At 45.4% G+C, this 25,776-nt stretch overlaps 1 protein-coding gene across 3 annotated transcripts in view; it reads left to right on the top strand.

The window, feature by feature from the left end:
* Positions 1-612: 612 nt before the first annotated feature.
* mn1b (meningioma 1b) overlaps positions 613-25,776 on the top strand; it is a 183,604-nt gene continuing 158,440 nt past the window's right edge. For 2 of the 3 annotated variants that reach the window (XM_063034454.1, XM_063034455.1), the window contains exon 1: positions 615-5,196. In XM_063034454.1, coding sequence (XP_062890524.1) covers positions 1,569-5,196 — 3,628 coding nt within the window. In that variant the 5' untranslated portion in view covers positions 615-1,568. Of the gene's footprint in view, positions 5,197-25,776 lie in introns of all 3 variants that reach the window. The other variant, XM_063034453.1, reaches the window with a different exon arrangement.

Below are 25,776 nucleotides of genomic sequence, written 5' to 3'. Positions count from 1 at the left end.
TAAGGAGGCATTGCCGACGCTGGAATATAATTTTAATTATCGAGGGTTTTGCATCGTGAACACCACGGTTCATCAAATGAGGAAAAAGTCGGGGGAAGCATTGTAATAACTTGATTAAACTGAAATAGTAAGTACACTGAATGGATACTGGCACCCTTGTCCCTCTCTCCGGAGAACATCTTTATTAATTCCTCGGTAAGAGTTTTACAGCACTAACACACAACTATCATTTAATTCCCTATTTTACACGGTTTACGCGGACAGACACAACAAAATGTAATGTTCCGGCTCTTGCTGTGTACATCGGGGTGAAATCGTCCGTTAAACTCTCAGCCACAAGAAGCGACCCCTTTTTCCCCCGGAGTGATCTTTAACTTCCTTCGCCAACATTTTTATCTGTATAACTTGGCGAGCAGAGCTATTTAAAACATTGTCCAGTGGTATTTGCACAATATTGTTCTAAATACAGTTGGTTTATCGATGAGCCCTAGCTGATCAGCTTGACTCGAAATCAAGATCCTGTGTTACTTTGTGGTTCCCCCCTCTCCGCTCCCAGTCGAACTCCTCCCTCCCTCTCTCTCTCTTTCTCCCTCTCCCTCAGATTTTTTTTGTCCATTTTCCTCTTTGTCTTTCCATTTTTATTAAGGGAGGGACGTATCCCGGTCCACCTTAACTCCAAGCCCCGCCTTCTGGCCAGGAGCATGCGTAGCAATGATTGGTGGAGGAATAATGGCTGAAATTGATTGCAGACACCAGTATGCAAACTTGTTGCTGGCTTTCCGGGGGATGAGATCAGGCTGTGTTCCTCTAACCAGCAGTAGTGATCGAGACAGAGAGAGAGAGACGCACAGACAGACAGAGAGAGAGAGAGAGAAAGAGTGAAAACAGACAGTGCTCACTTACATGTGTTGGATCAACATTTTTACAAGGGAACGCGAATTGCAACTACAATATTCCAGTCAGGATTTGTTTGCTCCGGGGATTTCAAGTCACTGGATGTCTGCAAGTTTGGAGCCACTGTGAGCGGGCAGTGAGTGCACTGTCCTAGCGCGTTCTGCCCGATCTCATCCCGCCGCCTTCTCTGGACTAATCGCCGGACAACAGAGAGAGAGGGAGAGAAAAACTCAACCCCCTATTTTTTCCCGAATAGAACGGAGCTGGGAGGTTTCATCCCTCTTGTCAAAATCAAGGACAGAAAGAGGAGATTCAGAATAAATAATAAAATCCAAGAATTATTTTTAAAAAGAAGAGAAAGAACAACAAAATGCTTAAACGAAGGCTGAAGTGACATTATTGAGATAAAGCAATCACAATGTGATCCCGAAGCAGGGTGAGTTCTCTGCAAACCTTTCTCATTGTGTTTGAGACATTTTTAAAATAATATTTGGACCTTGGATACTGAAGCGACCGGAATCTTTATTTCCCCACAATTTACTTTTTATGGTTTTATTTTGATTTGGGCTATTTTAATTCCATTAATTATTGTATTTTTGTTACTGTGTTTGAGACTGTGAAGATAGCTCCGGGGGCTCGGCTGTCATGCCGTATTGATCGGGGCTTTGGGAAGTATGTTCGGGCTGAATCAGTTCAGCAGAAGCGGTGGCCAAGGAGCGGAGAGAAACTTCGGCCAAGCTGCCTTGGATATGTCGGGGCATTACAAGGGCCCGGGTTTCCCCGGCGGGGGTGGCAGTGCCATGGGAGAGCAGGGGATCAACGCCCTGAGCGAGCCCCCGATGCTGGGGATGGGCATGAACCCGGCTTTGGGCGGTGAGCAGTACGCCTTCCACACCCGGGGCCACTCGGAGCTGCACGGGGCCGGGGCCATGCCCCAGCCGCCGCCTCCCCCCCAGCCGCAGCCTCCTCCACCTCCTCCTCCCCCCCAGCCCCAGGCTCAACCCCAGCCCTCGGCAGCCCACGCCTACTTCCCCAACGGGCACCACCATCACCACCCGCACGCCCACCACCACTTCAGCGGTAGCTTCTGCGGATCTGAACCCGGTCCTTCCTGCCTCCACGGGGGGCGGCTCCTGGGGGCGCCCGGCTACAGCAGTAACCCCTTGAGCGGACAGCAGCCTGCCTTCGGAGAAACTTACGACCCCATGGCCGAGAACCAAGGTAGCGGGGGAGGCGAGGCGTTTGGACAACAGCAACAACAGCAGCAGCAGCAGCAGCCCGCCCCGGGGAGATCAGGGAACCTGACGGACTACCACCAGCACCATACCCCGTCATCTAATCACACGCCTTGTCTACCTCTGGACCAGTCCCCCAACCGCGCTGCCTCTTTCCATGGGCTTCCAACCTCTTCCTCATCCGAGGCACACGGACTGGAGCAGAGGCGCCTGCAGACCCAGCCGCCTGTGGACTCGATGGAATACAACTACCCGAGCGACCCTCCCTTTGACATGCCGGTCTTTTCCTCCTCGGAGTCCGGCGCACAACTCCCTCACTACGGCGGCCCCGGCAGGCAGGTGCCCAGCAGTAACTTTCCCGGCAGCCCCGCCTTGCCCAGGGCGCCGGGCATGGTGAGCGTGGGGAAAGTCCACCCTCCACAGCAGCATGGTGCGTTTTACGAGAGGTTTGGGAATGCTCGGAAGATGTCTGTGGGCATGGAGCCCGGGGTCGCTGCCAGGAATCCTCTAATGCAGCAACAGGCGGGTCTGCTTGCACGGCAGAACTCTTGCCCCCCAGCGATACCTAGGCAACAGCAAGCGGAGGCCAGCGCTCCTAACTCCAGCGTGCAGGACAATGGGCCGATGCTGCAGAATCAGCACGCTCCGTTTGAATACCCGATTCAGAGACTTGAGAACAGAAATGTCCACCCTTACAGCGAGCCAATGTTCAACATTCAACATCAGGCTAACCAGAGGCTGCAGCATTTTGACGCCCCGTACCTCAACGTGGCGAAGCGGCCCAGGTTTGACTTTGCCAGTAACCACAGCGTGGACAGTTGTGCGACTTGGAGTGGTAACAGTTTGCATAACGCGAGTTTGGAAAACCATTTGTCGCCGTCTGCCTACCCCGGACTGCCCAATGAGTTTTCGCCCCCTGGCCCAGAAGGCTTCCCCCACGGTCCCCCTCTTCAGCACCCGGGGACCGACCAGCAGTCCTTACAGCAGCGCCAGAACATGCTGATAATGTTTAAGCAAATGGTGTCGCGGAACCAGCGGCACCGAATGAGGCAATCCGATCTCCAGCATCTGGGCCACCATGGAGATGTCAATCAAAACAGCATGGCGCACAACAGCCAAGTGGGAACGCTGTCCCAGCCGAACTTTGAGCGGGAAAGCGGCGGCAGGATGTCGAATTTTGATCCTCAGAACCCACCCATGGCCCAGGAGAACTCGTGGTTTGCGGGTCCGCACCCTCCTGGGGACCTGCTGCAGAGAAGGCTCGGTGGGTCCGCTGTGGCTACTGACGGCAGCCCCCACGAATCTGTCCAGATGAACCTGCCGCAGAATGGGTCAAATATGTTATTCAGGACAGGTGGGAACGGACTGGGTATGCAGGAGTCAATGAGAATGCCAGGCGAGGGACATGTACAGGGTTTGCACTCTCCTGGGATGCACTCTCAGTTTGGCAGCAATATGGGCAATGTCTCTCAAATGCAGTCCCCCAGTGCGGGCATCGGCCTGCCTAACACCTCAACCGACAGAAGAGGAGGCCCCGACTTCCCTGGGCCCCAAATTGGCGGGCAGCCGGGCTTTCCGTTTGGGGGCCCAAGTAGATCCGCCAATCCGCACAACAACGCAGCGGGCGTACCTCCATCCCCCGGCAGTTACCCGGCCCAGAACGAATTCCAGCCCAACCAGCGCCCCTCCATGAGCAAGATCGGCTCCCTGTCCTTGGGCTCCTTCAGTAAGCCGGGTGCTAAGGACAGCACCATTTATGGTCAGAGTTGCCTCGCCGCCCTCTCCACTGCCTGCCAGAACATGATTGCGAGTCTGGGAGCCCCGAACCTCAATGTCACATTCAACAAGAAAAACCAGAACGAAGGGAAACGCAAACTTAGTCAAACCGAGCAGGATGGTGGGAGCGGAGGCCCGAGCAGCGGTGGTGGGGCCGGTGTTGGGGGCGTCGGTGGCGCCTCCACTGGGAGCTCTGGGAACGGTCCCGAATACTTCCAGAGCAACACGCCTCAAAGCAACCAGATGGGGGTATCCGGTAACGGGAGCGGCAAACTGGCCGCCCCAGCGTCCCAAAACTGCACGCAGGGCCAGAACCAGCCCACACCGCCCGAATGCAACCTCTCCCCAAACTATGGGCTGGAGGCCGTTCCAACTGAGAGCAAAGGACAGGCCGGGAGAGGGAGAGGGAGGAGGAAAAGAGACAGTGGCCACGTTAGCCCAGGGAACTTCTTTGACAAGTATTCAGCGGAGAATGTGAATCCAGTGGTCAGTCCCGGGCAACAGGGTCAGTCCTCACTCGGCGGAGATCGAGGTGGGACCCCGCAGGATAAGTCCCTCACCTCGCCATCCTGGGCTAAGGGGAATGACCTGCTACTCCCAGACCAACCCGACCTCATGTCTTCCCTGGACAGTGGGATTCAAAGCGTGACAAAGTCCGACGGCAGTTCACCCCAGGTCGACTTCTCCGACGATGTCAACAACAATTATGCGAACGAGGACGAGGTGTCATCGAGTTCTGACAACAACCTATCCAAATCCACGCGGTTAATGACCAGTTCCCCCAAACTGCAACGGGTTGAGCACGGCCTGAAACAGATGGGTCACGCCATGCTCAATGCACATCCCAACAGCAACACTACCTCTAATGCGGGCGCTGTCGCTGACAGCTTCGGGCTCAGCAGCAGCGGGAGTGGGCACCCGGGCACTCCCGGGATGGAGCAGGTCCGAACTCCAACCAGCACGTCAGCGCAGGACGAGATTCACCCGCTGGAAATCCTGCAAGCACAGATCCAGCTGCAGCGGCAACAGTTCAGCATATCCGAAGACCAGCCCCTCGCAATGAAGAACAAAAAGGTCGAGTGCCCCGGTCAGAACGGGGACACAGAACTGGCCGCTTGCGGCACGGACAATGGCAAAGCTGCCATCAGCACGATAGACATTGAGTCACTGATGGCAGAGCATAACTCTACCTGGTACATGCCTAGCGACAAGGCCATGATGGATCCACAGGATGAAGACAAGCAAATGGCACCTTGGGAAAAGGCCAAACCCGCAAGTTCCAACAAAGAAGGTAACTTCTTAGTTTCTCTTTTACGTAGATCCACAAACCACGTTATATCTCGCTAAGTGGTCAGTCTGACCAGAGTATCTGTGGCTGTCCAATTCTCAATACAGATTAGGAAGGGGAAGTTTCCAGAGAGAACCATGGCGGTTTGCACTCTCCTTGGGTAGATAGTTACAGGCTGGATTAGTTCTGTAGACCAAACAGAATAAGGTGGTGAAGAGAGGCAAGAGTTTGTGAGTTAGAGATGTGTGACTTCACTTTCAAATTAAAGAACAATACTTGTTCTCCCAAAGAACTAACATTTTCTATAATGAATTGATAATTGACTGAGGGCGAGCTGATCAGGTTCCAGGAAGATTTGCCTTCTTAATGTGTAGCAGTGAAAATCCATTACAAACAGAACCATCTCAATTCCTTTAGCAATAGTAACGTCCTTCAACTAACACTAATCGTTTTATAATTTAAATATATGTATATATATGGTCGTAAATGAAATTGGGGACTTTTAAGACAAGTTGTAAACACGGGAATCCGAAGGAACTACCCGAGAAAGCAATAGACAGGCCGTCAGGGTTTGAATCCCCCCCAGTCTGGTTGGTGAGCGTTCCGTCTTTAACATTGGTTAATTTAACCCTTTGTGGACCTCCCGAGGAGTTGTCGCGTTTGATCAGAGGCCAGAGAGGAACACTGGGTTGCTTAAAGTTCGACTTGGCAGTACACTGAGTGCGCACGCCACCAGCATTACTTTCAAATATATTCATTGGAAGTTTATTTGAAGTGTGTGTGTGTGTGTCACTGGTTTGAGGACGAGGGGTGCCCACACCTCTGTTACCGCTTAATTAGCAGAGTGCTTCAGTGAAGCTTGGGTTAATACTATTGTTATCGACATACAAAAAAAATCACTGATTATTTAGGTTCAAGGCACACAGTCTTTTTCAGGAGTTGCTCAGTTTGAGATAAATCTCATAAAACTTTCTATTCCATTAATATCAGATTTATAATTCAATACGTTTTGAAGAGATATATTGGAAATCAAAGCTATATTGGTTTATTCCGATTTAAATTTCCTCAACAATAATTTCCTTGCCTCAGTTTTAAAGCGGACTATCTCCAATTTATTGGCGAAACTACACAACAGGTCTTTGCAGCTGTGTGCTGCTCTTTCCTTGCTTGCCAGCTCCCATCTGTGGTTTGGCTGCCTGGCTCTTAACACGTACACATTATCGGGCTGACACGGTTTTAACTCCTCTCTGAAAGTGGATTGCGGGGGTGGGGGTGGGGGGGAGAGGGGGAGGGGTAGCTGAGGGGTGGAGGGCTAGGAGGTAGGTAGGTGGGAGATGGAGAAGTTTGCAACAGAGTAAAGCGATCGTCACAGTCTCCCCAGTGCGAAAGTGCAGAAATAGCTCTTCGGATAGTTCCTTTGTTCTATTTAATACTCAGCACAGGAGTATTGTAATGTGAAGCGGGCGTGTTTAACATGCAGGGTCTGTGGAGGGGAGACGCACATCAGCATTCTCTGAGCTCCGCCACTGCAAGGACATAAATCGGTTCGTTGAGAATCTTCTTTCCATTTTTAAATGTAGTTGCACGCCGTCCTTGCTGGCCTTTTATGTTCACAACGGTTAGGGCCAACTGGATCAATAACTGGTTAGCAGAATTCCTGTACAGCTGTATTCTTGGTTTGGCTGAGGAATGAGTCTGAAATAAACATTCATCATGTGGACTTGTTGACCTGTAACATCTACTATTGACGAACTGCTTTGTTTCCGTGTTTCCTCCGGTTTTAGCGCGGCTCTCTCCAACAAATGCACGCTTTAAAAACAACTACGCAAATTCAGACTCACACCCACATCTAAAATCGGTCACAAAACTTAGAGGCGCGCATAAGGTTCCTTGTCTTTGGTACGTGCGGTCACAAAAGTTGTTTCTGTTGGGATTAATAATTTCTTCAGACATTGCTCCAGCTGCATAAATTAAATGTTTCTGTTAATACACATGCACTCTTGAAGACACGGCTACAGCTACACATAATTATATACACCCCATACACAGAAAGATGAAACTAAGCACACTCTCTGATGAGTCCTGAAGAAGGGTTTCGGCCCGAAACATCGACTGTTGACTTTTTTCCATAGACGCTGCCTGGCCAGCTGAAATCCTCCAGCATTTTGTGTGTTAATTACTTTGATTTTCCAGCATCTGCACATTTTCTCTTGTTTATCAATACATGTTCTAAGGACCACAGTTCCAATATACAAGCACAAACGGCTGCAACCACGGCGATTTACAACCAGGCTCACTCTCACACCGATACACTCATCCTCACCTCGCACACCCTCCCCTCTTCCGACTTCGTTTTCGGAGCGACTCTGTCTTCCGTGATGTTTTCGGCCGTCCCCACACGGACACGCAGTGTTTTAAATGTTTTGTGAACAAGCTGTACTTATTTCATAAACAATAAACATCGCCCCAGTAGTTTGTCCAGGCCCACCGTGAAGATGTTATATGGTGGCATGAGGGCGCACCCGTGCTTGGGGGAAGTTATGTTTATTTTGTCTGAAATGATTATTTGGATTTGATTTATTGCCTGTAAAGCCTGACAGTTCAGATGTGTATGGTAAAGTTGATTTCCCTGTAACCACGGTATGGAGGTGGCATCCCATGAATGCGCTCACCTCTGTCCCATTTGCTCGCACCTGGTGTTATCAGATGGGCGCTTTCACGCATCTTCGAGAGTATTTTTTTTAACTTTGAACCTTAAATGGAGCTAAGCTTGACATCGTCAGAAAGCAGGAAAGGGTCAATACAGCCGCTAGACGGGCGCAAGATTGCAATCAAAATCCAAACCTGCTCTACATGTAAAACTTTGTCTCTATTGTGCAAAATAATCTTAGAGAGAAGCCACGATATATTCTTACAAAAAAAAAGTCATCGATCAGAAACCACACAAAACACAGCCAAGAGCGGCATTCCCTGGTAATTTTGATGCAGTTATAACTCAGGGTGACTTTACTAACAGGACGCCTCCTCGCAGCCGCACCTGTTTGCAATATAATCGTCCCTCTCACTCGTTAGCACTCTCCCTTTCCAACTTCTTGCAACTGCATAAAAGTGCTTTCGAGGTGAATTAGTCCAGACCGTTTTCTATTTGTTAATCAGACGCCAGGATTGTTGTTTGGGTGGGTGATTGGTGGCTTGGTCGGGAGGAGACCATTCCGAATACTCGGAAATTGAATTTGGAATAATTGGGGAATGCTAGTTCTGTCTGGATCCTCGCTTTGTGCTGCCTGGGAGTTGTGTTGTGTCTGGATCCTGTACTCGGTACAAAGGGGATGAATGGAAAGGCATCCTTACCCGCTGTGACCCTGTGCTGAGAGAGGCTCCCTGTTTATCTGCGGTAACGGTGCAGTTTCGGCACTGTCACTTTCTGTATAGTTTACTGAAACTAGAAATACATCCGGTCGCTTCCTAATGTGATGGCAGCAGCTGGTCAGGTGCTAGAAAATTGATAGATGACATTCAACAATTTGAATTCACATAGCGCCTTTAACGCGGCTCGGCAGTGTCATGTTGTAAGAACGGTTTACCCAGCGTTAGACGCATTAACTGACTCGTTTTATTGGAAAATACAGAGCCCATTGTAATGCGCTATGGTTTATCAGTGGCTAATAGTAGGAATGCACGTCTATGTGCTTTAATTCTCAATGTGTGACATTCCAGGTTAGATTCGTAGTGTTTTGTAATAGCAGATTTGGGACACTTGTACTGATGTGTGAATCATTTTTTTAGTGTGATGTTGCAGGTGTGATACTCAGAGTACACTCTTAATGTGCTATAGGTTAGTAAGACAAGGGTACGGCACAGCGAAGAATGCCCCGGGTAACAGAGCGCACGGGTTGGTTTTGCTTCGCGCTATGGAGTGATGGGAAACACATCTGCTTCTCTGGAACTGAAACATTCCTGGAGTCCTCAGAGGGGTAACGCTTTCAATACTACCAGACTTTAACCTTAAAAGCTGCTCCGGTGCTAGACAGTGTCTGGGGAACGGGCTGCTGGCTAAACCGTGGCAATCGAAACAAGTGGGGAAATGAGAGGAGCAAGGGATACGCCGGGAATGGAATTTTTGCCAGTGCAAGGCATTTGATTATTAGATTAGACTGCGGGGATTTTAGCCTTCGTAACCATCCTTTGTTGTTGGATTGGCAGATTCTAATGGTGAATGTGTTTTTAAATATTTCACGGGGGCGGCAGAATGCGGAAGGCGTTCTAAATTTAATAGGGATCTCTCCCAGCCACCCTGATACGCGAACCGGGGCCCAATTCAACTTGCAAAGCAAGCTGAGAGAGAAAGAGAAACACACACACACACACACACACACACACACACACACACACACACACACAGGCTACAGAAACAGGCAAGAATGGTTCGTTTAAACTTTTTTCCCTCCTTTGACATGGCACAGATCAGATATCACGATTACTGATTAAAACATGATTGTGTCCTGGTTGCTCTAATACTTCTGAATTTACTTAGGTATTTTGAGCTGATAATAATTGAGATATTATATTATAACCTCCCCCCCCCCCCGGTGATTTGATTAAATTTTTGTGTTCTCCGTGGTATTTTTCTTCGGAATCTTGTGCTGCGAGGAGCGTTGGATCTTTTAAATCAACTTTACCCACAGTTTATCAATCCGAAGAGGCATCACAATGCCTGCGATGACTTTCTTCGATTGAAACTAATCTCGAATTACTGAAGGGAAGATCTGGACTGGGAGAGAGACAGCAGTAACACAACGAGTGCTCGAACTGCCCTTCTGTTGGTGTGGGCGCTGGGCTCCCGCTGGGGGTAATTATGGAACTGGAGTGAGTTGTTTGTCCCAGACCGCTGAAATAGAAGCCGCCTTCTCGTAGACGCGCTGGGGGCTTTATCCCTGTAGGGGACTCCAGGATTTGGGGATCTACCTCTGTTCCTGTAACCGAACCATGAGCGGTAATAGCTCTCTTTGGATCACTGCGATGTTTTCGGGTGTATTTCGATCGTAACCTAACCCAACTCTCCATCTCATTGTATAACCGGCACATCTGATTGACTTGAAAGTCCTTAATATTTCTCACTGTGTGTGCTAGTATATGGAAATGTGAATAGATTATGCGTGTGTGGGAGTGACAGTGCGATACGTGTCCTCTCTCTCTCTCCCTCACGCACGCACTTATCCTGTCTTAAACTTACGTGAATTCATTACCCCACATGGCACTCTCCCCTCTTCTCTCATAATTCCACACCACCCACACACAGAGCTTTCTTTTATGTATATGTATTTCACGGTAAGATTTTGAACACTGCAGACAGGAATTATGTCAGTTATTTGTTTCCGCGTGGGGGCTGAAAGTGAACTGAAATTGAAACTATTAATTCCCTTCATTCTGCTTTCTGGATAACCCCCGTTTTTGCATCCAGTCTCCTGCGAATATGTATCCATTAGTGGCGTACATAGCTTGCTCTAATTTCTAAACAAATCCCATTGCAGTCTGCTCAAACTGCAATACGATTGAATTCGCACCCCCAAACATTTGAGAATACGGGATTCCCGCACAACAACGATGGAGTTTGAAGAAGAACTCTATATTCGTGACACAAACAGGTTGTTTCTGAGCACAGGAATGAAATCTGCGGAGCTCAGTCCACACAATAGTAATCATTAAATAGAGAAGGGAATAAGCGCTTGTTCAGCTTTATATTAACCACCTATTCATCTATTGAACGGCTGCTGTAGGAGAGATCCCAAGAAATGGTCTGTGGGGATATTTGATTTTCTGTACAATAAGGGACTATTCATCTGCCGAAATTGTTTCCAGCCACCCTGGGCTTGATACAGGTTTCGCTGATCATTTGTGTCAGTGTGTCTCACTTTCGGTTAGGTTTTCTAATTAATTTGGTTTACGCCGACAGTCATTTTTTAAAAAACAAAAATGCACAGCTCATGTAATTAAACTCCGTCAATTTTGATCTATTGATGCTGAAAATGGCTCCTAAAGCCTTTGCAATTTACACCATTTGTTTACTCTGAGGAGAATGGGATCATGAGTGTCATTTACTGCATTAAGCAAATACATAGTGGGATCTGTCTGGTGTGGAAACTATCAGGTGCTGGCTTGGCGAATTGATTCTTCCATCCCTTGGTTGAGCTCCTTTGATAGTCGCTCTCTGCTTTGTAATCTGGATATTAAATTAGAAATCGCATACCAATTTACAGATTGATAACTTGCCTGAACTATTTTCACTTTGTTTGAATTTCTTTCAAACAAGACGCTTCAATAACACACCGATTTGTGTTCACTTCGGTATTAAAACTGTGCCAGGTCAGCATCCAATATTCCTTTATAGATCGAGTGAAATTCCTTTCACCAAGTGATTAATTCTTTAAAGTACAAAGAAAAGGTAATTTGTTTACAAAATACTATAACCAGGAGTTTCATATAGAATCAGAATAATCGGAATTAGGAATAGTTGCATTTGTACACCAAAGTAATAATTTTGTTGTTACTAGAAATGCATTATAGCAATTTTTGCCTTTAATCTACAGTACTGTGCACATATAACTAGGATGTAAAAGACTTTTGCGCATTACTGTAGTGATTTTATGTATTGCACTGTTCTGATGCCACAAAGAAAACAAATTTCATAACATATGTCAGTGATGACAAACCTGATTCTGATATAGGTCTTGATTATGGACTGAGAGTGGTGCTGGAGCAGGGAGAGGGGAATCATGGTTTGGAAAAGGGGAAGGGAGAGAGAAGGGAGCAGGAAGAACCAAAGAGACTTTCTGTAATGGTCAATAAACCAATTGTTTATTGACCTTGCCCGGTGTCTCAGGGTGGCATGTGCCTGCACCCGTGCCACCCCCTGCCCATATCTTTGGCACTCCTTCTCTGCCCCCTGTCCCATGGCACTCCACCCTCACCTTTCCCTACATCCTTTCCTCCCACCAGATCTACAAACTCGCTCTCCGCTCCACGTTGACAAATACAGTGCTAAGCAACAGTAGTGGGTACCCTAGCTCTATGTATGTGTCTAAGACTTTTGTACCGTACTGTAAATTCAATCAGAGGTTCAGTTCAATGTGATCGCTGTTCTTGCTGGTCAATGCACGTTTTACTGAGATATGGAAATGGAATGTTTGAGAAGGAAGGAAAGAACTATTAGGAAGGAAGAAACATGCCCCATCTTTCTTTTGATATCAACACACGTTGTTGCTGCCTAACACATTCTTTAATTTTTTTGGGAACTGCATCCAATTTCTTCAGTGCACTTGCTTTGATAAGTTGTTCTACATCTCCACTGATTGTACGTATGAAAAGGTTGGTTGGCATTTACCTGCAATTGTCTGTTTTTTTTCTCTCCCCCCCCCCCCCATTTCTGTCATCATGCAGTCTGTTCCACAAGCTTTGGAGTCACAAAACCATAAGCCCCAGAATGGACCATTTTTGAAAGAGTTATTTAATAATTCCCTGTCACTCTTTTTTGTCAATAATCCTGCAACTGTTCTTTTTCCAAGCATTTATCTAATTCTCCTCTGAAAGTCTATATTCGATCTACGCATCATATTCGAAGTGTCACTGGTTAATCTGTACTGTACAATATTTAATATTAATACACTTCAGCTTGTTATTTCTATGTGATTCATCTGTAGAATTTATCCTTACCTCCATAAGTTATCATGTGTTATGTATACTATATGCTTTACACCCTGGTTCAGAGAAACGCTGTTTCTATATACATTTTGTGATTATATACATGTATATAGTTAAATTACAATAACTTGATTGACTTGACTTGTTTCCACTGACCCAAGGTCATTACATCTCATTGCAAAAATAAATTCTCCTCCCCTCTTTTGTTTTGTGTTTTCGCCCCAACTCTGATTCTCTCACTTTGTATTTTTTTAACAGGAAGCCGATCCACAATTGTTTTCTTTAATATGAATCTGATTTCCTTCCTCTTACGACATCAGTCCTCAGTGCCTGGTTCTAAGAGTGAGAGCAGTCGGGGAGAGAAATGGCTTGGGATTAAAGGGCTGCTGGCTGGCTGCCTGATATGTTTGCGCACTGATATCTGTGATGCTAGAGAGCACATGATCCACACTCTTCTGATCCGGACTGAAGACTGCCAGGAAGATGGGGATCAGATTGCTTTTTGGAGAGTGGATGGTGGGGGAGAATGATGATGGGACACCTTTGCTGTAACCGCGGTCTAGCTGGTGTTCGACGATGAAGGGTAGCTTTCTAATATTTTTAATCTATTGATCCTTCCAAAACTTAAAATGGGAGTGATAAGTTAGGTGTCATTTTCAACAATGGTGCTATGCTAGTGACTTGGAACCGATAATGACACCTCTGTGTGAGTATTTCTGTGCTGGGTATTTAGTTTCAGCCTTAGCTGAGGAAGGCTGCAATGAAGGTGTTAATTACTCTTGCTGTAAATAGCTCACTTATTGAAGAACAATTAAATCAGTGCTTTATTTGGAATTATTTTGGAACCAATGCATACTTAGAAAAAACAAACCTCCTGTTCTGAAGTCTAATGATTGAGAATTTCCACCTGTTGCCTCATGTGGGTTGGGAAACAAGCAATGTTCAAGAGACATTGATGGTGGAGGGGGTTGTTAGTAATTAAAATGTTCTGTGTGTGTGTGTGTGTGTGTGTGTGTGAGTTAAAGTTTGATGACTTCATTCAAGCATTGCTTATCTGTACAGAATAAGAGGTTCAGTCCCTTGACACTTAGCTGGGTTGCAGAGGCCTACAGTTTCCCTCAGTACCACTTGGTTGGGCGCTTGCTTCCAACCACAGCCCAGTAAGTAAGCCCTGGTGCAGGATTCAACCTCGACTCTGATACTTTCTTAGCCTCCTTTCTGTTGCAGTATAATGGCACGCTGAAGCTTCGTGCTTTGATTTCTATGTTTGAAGAGATTTGGAGTGTCAACTAAAACACTCGGAAGCTTCTACAAATGTACCTTGGAGAGCATTCTGACTGGCTGCATCGCTGTGTGGCGTGGGGGAGGGGGGAATACTGCACAAGATCAAAATAAATTGCAGAAAATTGTAAAATTAGTCAGCGCCATCATGGGTACCAGCCTCCATGGTATCCAAGACATCTTCAAGGAGAGCTGCCTTAGGAAGGCAGCTTCCGTCATGAAGGATCCCCATCTCCCAGGCCTCTTCTCACTGTTACCATCAGGAAGGAGGTACAGAAGCCTGAAGGCACACACTCAATGATTCAGGAACAGCTTCTTCCCCTCTGCCGTCGGATTACTGAATGGACATTGAATCCTTGAACACTACCTCACTACTTTTTTATTTCTGTCTTTTTGCACTACTTGTTTTAACTAAATTACTTAATAGACATATATATACTTGCTGTAATTAATTTTTTTCTCGATATGTTTATTTAGCGTGTATTGCATTGTACTGATGCCGTAACATTAACAAATTTCACGACATATGTTGATGATATTAAATCTGATTCTGATAGATGTGATTTTGGCGATAAGAGTCGATGTTTTGCAAATCCTGAAGGGAAGTTGGAGAGCTTGTTTTAGTTGGGAGGGGAGGGGAGATGAAAGCTCATGCAAATGATAAAAGGTGAAAGGTGTGATAAACTACCGAATTTTCAACAATAGTTTTCAAGACATGGATATTGTCAGCAGCCTGAGTGCTATAGTGTAGTCTAACAGTAGAGGTCTCATTTGCTTATTAACATGGGCAGACAATGATAAGGAAGACATCATTAATGTGTTTTTTGCTTAATACTGCCCATTATGCCACTGGCATTTAAGGCAGCAATGAACGTCCTCCATCTCTGTCTGTCCTTGGCCATCTCCTGATGTGGTTTGAATAAGTAATATTATTCAGATGTGCCCGTCTATCATGGGCAGAGCCAACCTTGCCACAGTCAACCTTCTCGCTTCTCCTTTACTAATTCTCACCATCTCTGTCCGTCTGGTGGATCGCTGCCCAGTGTCAACCCTGGACTTCAATGGAATAACAAGTCAGTACTTTCTGTATTGGGCGGCCTAGCTAACTGCCTAGTTGGCAATGTATAACTCCCCTCTGTCAGTTGTGGAGGAAACAGTGGCTTAGGGTTTCTTTTCGACAGTACTTAACACCTGCTGGAAGCCCATAGACTTACTGCTAATGTTAAGTAACAATTATTGGAAAAATCTAGGCTTGTCAATCCTCTCAGTGACACATTCAAAACTCTTAGAGATAATGTCAGTTATATTATGAATACAGTCAGTTCTCATGCAACCACAGTCAATCTTATTACGAATACAGTAAATCCCTATGCAGACACTGTTGGTCTTATTATGAATCCATCAGTTCTCCTACAGACACTGTCAGTGTACCATGTGGACAGTCTGCCCTGTAACAGAAACTGTGTGTCTATTTCAAATACAGTTCATCCTCTTACAGACAGTGTCACTATTACTTTGAATACAGTCAGTCCCTTTACAGAGGTTATTAGTGTTATCAGGGACTATGAGTTTTTGGTTTGACCTAATATGTGGAATATGTTCAGCTATATAAATGGTTTAGCAACTGTTTGGTAAAATCATAAATCCAATATGGGTCTGGATTCTGTCCAAGTGGATGTGTGCACAATGTGACAGGAGACAATGTAGTTTCACTCTGCTTCCCCCTCGAATTAGGGGTCTTGACATCCATGTTATACTCTGTGAGACTATTATCACCGCTAAGCTGAAGTTGCTTCACTTCTGTTGGGTTTATCTCAGAATTTGGAGATTGACATCACATTAACTTGTAAAGCAGGTGTTCCCAACCTCTCTTATGCCATGGGCCCCTACCATTAACCAAAAGCTCCATGGACCCCAGGTTAGGAACCCCTATTAAGGTGAAGTAAGGAAAGGAATGCTATTAAACAAAAAAAGCTTGTTCAAATGGTTTGATGGACAACTATACAACCTACTTTAGCTTTAACTTTATAATTTTCAGTTTCATTTCCTGGAACTTGTTCACTGTTAACCTGGGGAGGTCGGGGGTGAGGGAGTTATGATGCAACACAGGTCAGATAATTCAATCATAAACTCAAATATGAAACACAATCATCTGAGAAAAAGAATGGAGAGTGACTAGTACCTGTAGCCAGCAAAAGTGAGCACAGTAAGATAGGAGAGACTCAAGTATGGACTGGTATCAGGGAGAGGGGATTTCAGGGAAGGAAGACCATTGAAAGTCAGCACATTTGAAAGGAGATGTACCAGGCTTCTGGATAGGAGTGCCAGCGAGAGGAGGCACCTTCAGCAGAGGAGAGAGTTGGTGACAGGTGGCATCTTCAGGAGAGGAGAGTTGGTGACAGGTGGCACCTTCAGGAGAGGAGAGTTGGTGAGAGGTGGAACCTTCAGGATTGGAGAGATGGTGATAGGTGGCAGCTTCAGGAGAGGAGAGTTGGTAGAGGTGGCATCTTCAGGAGAGGAGAGTTGGTGACAGATGGCATCTTCAGGAGAGGAGGGATGGCACCTGGAGAGTTGGTGACAGGTGGCACCTTCAGGAGAGGAGAGTTGGCACCTTCAGGGTTGGAGAGAGTTGGTGACAGGTGGCATCTTCAGGAGAGGAGAGGTGGCACCTTCAGGATTGGAGAGTTGGTGACAGGTGGCACCTTCAGGAGAGGAGAGTTGGCACCTTCAGGGTTGGAGAGAATTGGTGACAGGTGGCATCTTTAGGAGAGGGGAGATGGTGACAGGTGGCATCTTCGGGAGAGGAGAGGTGGCACCAGGGTTGGAGAGAGTTGGTGAGAGGTGGCATCTTCAAGATTTGAGAGTTGGTTCCACTGCCTCATTCCCCAGCTGAAAAAGTCTGAATGTTCAGGAGAGGGAAGACACCCCTGCCCACCCCAGGGAGTTTATGCTTTCAGCGAAGGATTGAAAATAATTGGTGTTAATAAAAACAAATGGTCTCCATATAATTATTTGCTGGAGGACTGTTAATTTTACCAAATGAAATGCTGCAAATACTATCAGTGTCCAGTCTTATAATTCAGATAAAATAAACCTTCCCTCCACCATGAACAGTTCTGCTCATTATTGCATGTTTATAGTGTCAATGGCCAGCATGTTCAGGATAATGTTATAGCTGTGGGTTTGGTTTTAACATGTTCGTAAGCAATTGAATGCAAATCTTAATGCTGAATTTGATCAGTGCAGTTTTTGCCAACTTTGTAAAGCCTTGTATGTGATATATTGCATGTTCTTGTGGCCTCACAGATGTGTCTGTCCTCCTGCCTGACTCCGTTGTCTGTATCTGTCTTCTCACATCCACGTATCTGTCTCTGTTCTTTAGTAGTTCCTGTCTCCCTGTCTCCACTGTATCCATCTCCTTACACCTGAATTTCTGTGTTTGTCTGTCTATCTGTGTCCTTCGGTTCGAATCAGTCTATCTTCATTTGTCTGTCTGCATCATTCTCTGTGACTCCCTTTGTCTGTCTGTTTGTTCTCATCTGTCGTTATTCATTTTCCATTCCTTTGTTCAGGCACCTTCCAATGTCTATTCACTGACTCCTCTATAGTCTTTCATCTGCCTATGATTGACTACTTGTATCAAAATTCTTGTGTCTGCCTGACCGTCTACCCACATCCCAAAGACATGCAGGTGGGTAAATTAATTGGTCACTGTAAATTGCTCCTCATGTGTGGATGAGGGGTAGAATTTGGGAAGAGTTAAAGAGAAAGTGGAGGAATAAGAATGGGATTACTATAGAATTAGCGTAAAATGGGTGTTTCATGGTCAGGGAGACTGAGTGGGCTGAAGACCCTGTTTTTGGTGCTCTATCTCTCATACGCATAACATTTTATGTTTATTTATGCCAAGTCGGTCCATCTTTGCCTATTGGTCTGGACTTCTTTGGAGGAACATCTTTGTCTGTATCTGCCTGCTTGGTCTCTATATTTCTCTATAGAGACCAAGCAGGCAAAGACATTCATAGCTCTCCAACTAATAAGTATTTGTCCATCTTTATTTCCCTGTCTGTCTTCCTTTACATCTATCCATGCCCGTTTACTCTTCCTGTCTTTGTCTGCCTGTTTCCGACTCTGTTTATCTGTATCTCCCATCTTTGTTCACCTCTGATGTTCTCTCTGCCCCTCTTCTCTCTATCTAACCCAGAGTTTGTAATCAGTATTATCTTAATATTAATGTTGAAACCGCAAATCTGCTTGTATCTTTGACAAGTTATGCTTGTCTGCACTGTGGCATATTTGTCATATTTGATTTGACAGACTGATGGTTAGAATGATTCTTCAGAAAGTTTGCATCCAATATATATTTTTGGTGTGTCCATTAGTGAATTGTGTACCCTGTTTGATTTTTGGCAACCGTAAAAATGTGCTTTGTACTCATCTCAGACTTGTTTCTCTCTACTTTCACTGAACTTTCACAGTTTGTGCAGAGTTTTAAGTACTTTTAATTCCTTACTACTTCCACTGAACTTTCACAGCTTATGCAATGCTCTAAGTGCTTTTATTAATTTCAGACTAAGCTTAAGCCAGCACAATATGATTCTTCAAGGTGTTTCTAAATCTGACAACTTGCATGTAGTGTTGGTCTCTGGCTTCTTTTGTAAAAGAATTAAAATATTCACTGGAAGCAGGTAACTTTTCTTATCTGTGGTCTGTGGGGAATAATGTGTGGCATGGTATTGAAAATTAATCCTTAAAGATGTATGCTCTTAGCAGGAGGCACTTGTCACATGTTTTGTTTGACAGCAGAATGTGGGAACAAGAAAGGAATTTCATCTATATTTTAAAGGTTGCATTTTCATATATATTTCCTTTTATGTAGTAAAGTGCCTCCCATCCTCCATCTGCTAACAGTATTGAGTGGTCCTGTATACACCAAGTGGGAATTCTTCATGTCAGAAGAAACTTAAATTTGGAAAAGGTTCTCACCCATTGTGATCCTTTCCCTGCCCGATTTCTACATGGAAGTAGAAGCTATTATGTTTTGTTACTCCAGAAATGAAGCGAGCGAGAAGCTCGGGAGTCCAGGATAACTTGCTTACTTAGTTCTCTTTTAGTGCGGTGCTCACACGTGACGCAGTGGCGTAATGACGTATGCCATTCACATACTTCTTACATAGAACCCATAATGGATTATGTACACAACAAAGAATGCTTGATCAAACCATACATTTACAATATCGCTCAAATATTACTTAAACACTAAATACACTGCAGAAGCTTTAGATCCCTCTCAGGTTTAGAGAACCCTGGGGCAAATGGTGATAGTGTGATCCCCCCCGCCCCCCGGCTCAAATGCTCAAATACACCAAACTTGGTGGAACAACAGCAGACTTTACATGTTCTTGCTGAAGTGTAGTAAGCCAGATTGCCTGGGGAAACATTGAAAAAGTTGTTATAACTTTGAAACTCCCGGTTGTTGAAGTCCATGGTTCTAAGTTGCCCATTAAAAACTACTAGGGTGCACACACGGGTTGTGAATTTAGGTGGGCAGAATTACATGTGATCTCATCCCAAGTCCAAGTTGAGATGATTCGGGGGGGGAAACTAGAATGATAGTTAGGAAAGCAACAGGATGATAGGAAGCTCAGCACACGGCCAAGCCACCAACAGCAGTGGCGGCCTGTAAAAGCAGGCCGACCTTCAACCTGGAAGTGATGTTAGGCATTGGATTGGGTTGCCGACCTTTCAAAATTATTTTGGGGTCGTCACAAATTGATTTTTTTTTGATGCCATAGAATAATTTTGTGAAACCAAACTAGATCAAAATAGGAAATCCATCCTCCGTTGTGTGCACGAGATGTGCATTGTGGTCACTTACAACACGGAAACAGGCTTGTTGGTCAAATTAATCCATACTGACCAAAATGCCCCATCCAAACCGGTTTCATTTGCCAGTATTTGACCCATAACCTTCTAAACCCTTTCAAGTCAGGCAGCATCTATGGAGAGAAATAAACAGTCAATATTCTGGTTGCCCCACTATAGGAAGGATGTTGAGGCTTTGGAGAGGGTGCAGAGGAGGTTTACCAGGATGCTGCCTGGTTTAGAGGGCATGTGCCATCACAAGAGGCTGGAGAAACTTGGGATGGAGTGTCGGAGGCTGAGGGGAGATCTGATAGAGGTTTATAAGATTATGAGAGACATAGATAGAGTAGACAGAGAGTATCTGTTTCCCAGGGTTGAAATGTCTAATACCAGAGAGCATGTATTGAAGGTGAGTGGAGATAGGTTCAAGAGGGATGTGAGGGGTAAGTTTTTTACTCACAGAGTGGTGGATCCCTGGAATATGCTGCCTGGTATGGTGGTAGAGGCAAATACATTAGAGGCTTTTAAGAGACGTTTGGATTGGCACATGAATGTAAGGAAGCTGGAAGGATATAGATATGCTGTAGGCAGGAGGGATTAGTGTTTGGGTGTTTTGATTTGCTTTTTAGCTGGTTCAGCACAATATTGTGGGCTGAAGGGCCTGTTGCTCGTGTACTGTTTCTATGCTTTAGGCCAAGGCTCTTCATCAGGACTGAAAAGGAAGGGGGAAGGTGCCTGAAAATTCTGCAAATTCTGTTTTTACCCCCTTCCCTTTCCATTCCTGGTGAAGAGCCTTGGTCCCGATGCTGCTAACTTGCTGAGTTCCTCCAGCATTTTGTGTGTCTGTTGCTTTGTATTTAAAGCATCTGCAGAATCCCTTGTATTTGTTAAATCTTTCCAATCCATATACATGTCCAACTGTCTTTTCACCTTGTAATAGTATCTGCCTCAACCACTTCCTCTGGCAGCTCGTTTCACATAGATATGTATTACCCTTTGTGTAAAAAAATGCCCCTCAAGCTCTTAGTAAATCTTAAACCCATGCCCCCTAGTTCTTAATTCTCCAACCCTGGGAAAGAGACTGAAAGCATTCACCCTATCTATGCCCCTCATGGTTTTAGAAACCTTATTAAATCATCCCTCAGTCTCCTACGCTCCAAGGAATTTAGTCCTAGCTAGCCTGTCCAACCTTTCCATGTAACTCAATCTCTCAAGTCCTGGTAACGTCCTTGTATGTCTTTTCAGTACTTGTGGGCATTGAGCTCTTACGATGATTCTAAAGTGACCGAAGCAGAATTTCAGGTGGGAGTTCGATGTATAGTTGTCACCACGTTGCGCACGAAGCCCATTAAACAGAGGATGAATTTCTATACTGTTGTGATTTTCCTTCAGACACTTTAGTTATTGGTGAAACAGGATAAAAAATTTGGATTGTCTGAGGCCTGAATTTTGTGAAACTTCCAAGGACATATTCATTTTTGAGGTAACAGATATGGGTTGGGGATCGGTGTCAGCTCATAATCTCGAGGAGTTCTTTGAACTTAATGCATTATAAACTCATAGAATATTAAAATGCATAGCACGTCAAAGATCCTTCCTTTGTGTGAATGCATTTGGGCACAGGAAGTGGATGCTGCAGTCCCTTAATCAACTAAACTCCACCAGGCATGTTGGCAGCTTGACGTATTGTGCGATTTGAAGAGGGAGAAAGAAAGGAATTTTCTCCCCCCTCTTTTCCCGCCACAGTTGACCCCGTGTTATTCCAGGGTCAGTTTGCCTGAGATGGGAAAGGCAGGACAGGGAGAGCAGGGCCCCCTTCAGGGGCAGCCAAGTTGAAAGACCAGTTTCTGTCGGCTGTTGGTATCTGACTGGTTTATGAACTGCAGCTGAAACAACTGGTTTGCTTGTTTAAAAAAATGAACCTCAGAAGTTAAACGCAAGGCCGGTATTTAACTTAGTGATTGTTTAAGTATGAGGTGTATTTCTATTTTGTAGCCATTCAGGGAAAGTGAATTTATTTTACATTTTAAGGGTAGGGAAAGAGAGGGGGAGACAGAAAGGGGGAGGGGGAGGGAGAAGAATAGTGAGGGGGGAGACAGAAGGACAGAGGGAATGGGAGGAGAGAGAGAGAGAAGGAACAGGAGATCAGGATCTCAACGTGTTTGATGAGCTGTTGTGAGTGGTCATCTTCATATTAGGTCCCGTGCTGCGCTGACTGGACGGAGCCCAGGCACCTTGTCAGCATACTCCAGCAGGCCGACAGTCTGCGGCAGGTACTCAAACTTGGGCCTGTCACTTAAAATCTCCCAGTTGCACTTAACTACAGTGTACATCTGATTCTCAGGAGTGACCCTTGGCAAATTGCAATTTCAAATAACTTCCCAGCACAGAGGAGAAAGGAGCCAACATCAGAAATGAGACCGCGCACACATAATATCACAGCGTAGCTCCCTGATGTAAAGTCACTGCTTGTGGTTTCTGCTGGAAGGATTTCTGGTTTGTGTTTCAAATCCTTGGAGCTTGATGCTTCTTCTGAAGTTCCTGTGATGCCCTGTGCAGGTGGTAAATCGCGTAAGGGGGAAGTGCGTCCTCTTTATAAGCAGGAAGATGAAGAGAGTGAGGTATTAATTTTGAGTACAGTAGGATAGCCAACAAAGGCCCCAAATCTTACATGCTCAATTTCACTGAGTGTGATGACCTGATAGGTAAAGATTATAATGAAATGGATTGAAATATAAAATTGAATAATGTATTGTCACTGTGCTCCTGCTCACTTTAATTATTTTTATGTAGGGCAGGAATGGGAATTAGATTTCACACTTGGCTGTGTTTTCAGTACAGGAATATGTGTATCCAGCTTTTAAAAGGCCCATTTATTTCTCTTTGTTGTGTGTGACTCTACCTTCCCCGGGAGAAGAAAGCCAAGGATAAATCTGCGATTCAGATTCCTACCGCCTGGATTTTTTTTTTTTTGCTCAGAAGGTGAACATTTTCTTTCTCAGTTTCTTCCCTCTGTGCTCTCCTCCCTCCTCCTGGAGGGAAGTGCCAACCCTCTCTGTTTAGGGTTTTGCCGCCATCACTAAAAACACTTGAAAATTTTGACAGATGTAGTGTGGAGAGCATTCTAACTGGTATGGGGGTTGGGGGGGGTGGGCTACTTCACAAGATCGAAGTAAGCTGCATAGATTTGTAAAATTAGCCAGCACCGACATGGGTACTAGACTACGTAGCATCTTCACAGACCAATGCCTCTAAAAGGAATCCATCATTAAGGACCCCAATGCTCAGGGCATGCCCTCTTCTTATTACTACCACGAGGGAGAGGGTACAGAAGCCTGAAGGCACACACTCAACGATTCAGGAACAGCTTCTTCCCCTCTGCTATCCGATTTCTGAATGGGCGTTGAATCCATGAACACTACCTCACTACGTTTTTATTTCTATTTTTGCGCTACTTATTTAATTAACTACCACATATAAATATATTTACTGTCATTCACAGTTTTTTTTTCTGTTATTATGTACTGCATTGTACTGCTGCCGTTTTAAACCTGATTCTGATTCAGGTCCCATTCAATCCTCTAACCAAACAGCCAACAGCACAACCAACTTACATTTATGTAGCGTGTTTACCATTAAAAACAAACTTCCTGGAGGCAGTTTGCAGAAACTAATATTCTCCAGAATTTGAAGCCAAGAAGACGAAGGAGGTTTGGTCAGCAAACCTGATAAGGAGCGTTACAAAGGGGAAATTTATATCAGAAGTTCCAGAGCTCAGAGTGAATGTAGCGAAATGAAGTTACAGAAAATGAGGGCATAAATATTGTGGGTGTGCAAGCGACCAGAATTACAGGAGCCCATATATCTGGGTGTGTTTGTTGCTGCTAAAAGAGGTCACAGGTTTTGAAAATAATTTCGGTATTGTGGTAACAGATTCAGTTGATTTTAGCTGTGGACTTGGCTCAGCCGCTGATGAGCGTCAGCCTCACTGCTGTTTGAAAATACTTCCATCGAAGCCTTGATTTCAGACCTTCTCTGCTGAGGTGTTTCTTAAGAGTTGAGTGCCCACTTTCAAATTGATGGCTGGCACCTCATCCACCATCCTAAGCATTCATTCACTCCCTCTGATTCATAGAGGCAACAGTGTGCACCATCAATAATCTGTACTCTTAATTGGCTGCCTGGCTCCCAACAACAGCTTCCAAACCAACATACATCAAATGCTGGAGGAACTCAGCAGATCATCTGTGGAAATGAATAAACAGTTGACGTTTCAGGCTGAGACCCTTCTTCAGGAATGAAAAGGAAGAGGGAAGATGCCGGATTAAATAGGTGGGGGGAGAGAAAAGAGGAAATCTAGAAGGTGATAGGTGAAGCTAAGTAGGTTGGAAAGATAAAGGGCTAGAGAGGAGGAATCTGATAGAAGGGGAGAGTGGACAATAGGAGAAGGGGACCCACAGGGAGGTGATAGACAGATGAGAAGTGCTAAGAGATCAGAGTGGGGGGATAGAAGAAGGAGAGGGGAGAGAATTTTTTTACTGGAAGGAGAAATCGATATTCATGCCATCAGGCTGGAGGTTACCCAAATGGAATATAAGGCACTGCTCCTCCACCGTGAGGGTGGCCTCATCATGGCACAAGAGCAGGCCATGGACCAACATGTTGGAACAGGAATGGGAATGGGAATTTAAATGTTTAGCCACCGGTGAATTCTGCTTTTGGGAGATGGAGTGGAGCTGCTCGATGAAGCAGTCCTCTAATTTACAACGGATCTTACCAGTGTCGAGGAGGCCACATCGGGAGCACCAGACACAATAGACGGCCCTCGCAGATTTGCGGGTGAACATCTCTCAAACCACCAACTTCTGCCTCTGAGAAGGACAAGAGGGCTGAGAGTGCCTGGAAGCGCCACATCTGCAGGTTCCACCTTCAATTTGCAAATCATCTTACTAGAAAAGGTATCGCCCTTCCTTCATCACTGCTTTCTGTCATTCCCAAAACTTTGTTCCCAAAGGCATGTTGGGGTACCGTCAACAAAAGGACTGCAGAGATTAAGGAGGCGTTTTACTACCATTTTCATGAGTGAAATTGATGCTGGTCCTGTCAGTAATACCCAGATTCTGAAAAACAAATATCTAAAAAAAACTATTCTTGGGGTTTCTATGTGTATTAAGTCATCAGCATGTAGTGACACTGTCATGTCTTCAGTGCTGTCGGTAAGATCAGGGTTCGATTTCCTCTGCTGTCCGTAAGGCGTTTGTACGTTCTCTCCGTGACTGCGTGGGGTTTCCTTCAGGTGCTGCGGTTTTCTCCACATTCCGAAGGTTAGCAAGTTGCAGGCACGCAGTGGTGGCGCCGGAAATGCGATGACATTCGCAGGCTGCCCAGCGCAATCCTCGCAGACTTGATTTGACGCAAGTGACACATTTCACTGTATGTTTCAGGTGACAAGTAAGGCTGATCTTTAATGCACACATACAGTACCGTGCGCATGAGCATGGCTACGTATGATGCACACAATGCAACTTGTGTATGCACAGTGCTTTTTTTTGTTGCATGCTTGCAGTACGTGCCATGGAGTTTTACGTGCGGTGTGATCCATGTATGTCAAGTGCAACGTGTATGTCAGAGAGACAGTGCCTTGTCTGTCACTGCCCAGGTACAGAATTATTGGATGAAGTGCCCCTGATGTCCAGTTGCACCTTGACAGCTGTTGGCGTTTTTAGAATGACCTTTCCT

Source organism: Mobula hypostoma, chromosome 27 (assembly GCF_963921235.1).
Source record: "Mobula hypostoma chromosome 27, sMobHyp1.1, whole genome shotgun sequence".
Lineage (NCBI taxonomy): Eukaryota > Metazoa > Chordata > Chondrichthyes > Myliobatiformes > Myliobatidae > Mobula > Mobula hypostoma.
Note: the sequence above shows the minus strand (reverse complement) of the source record. Positions and strands in the feature narration are given on the sequence as shown.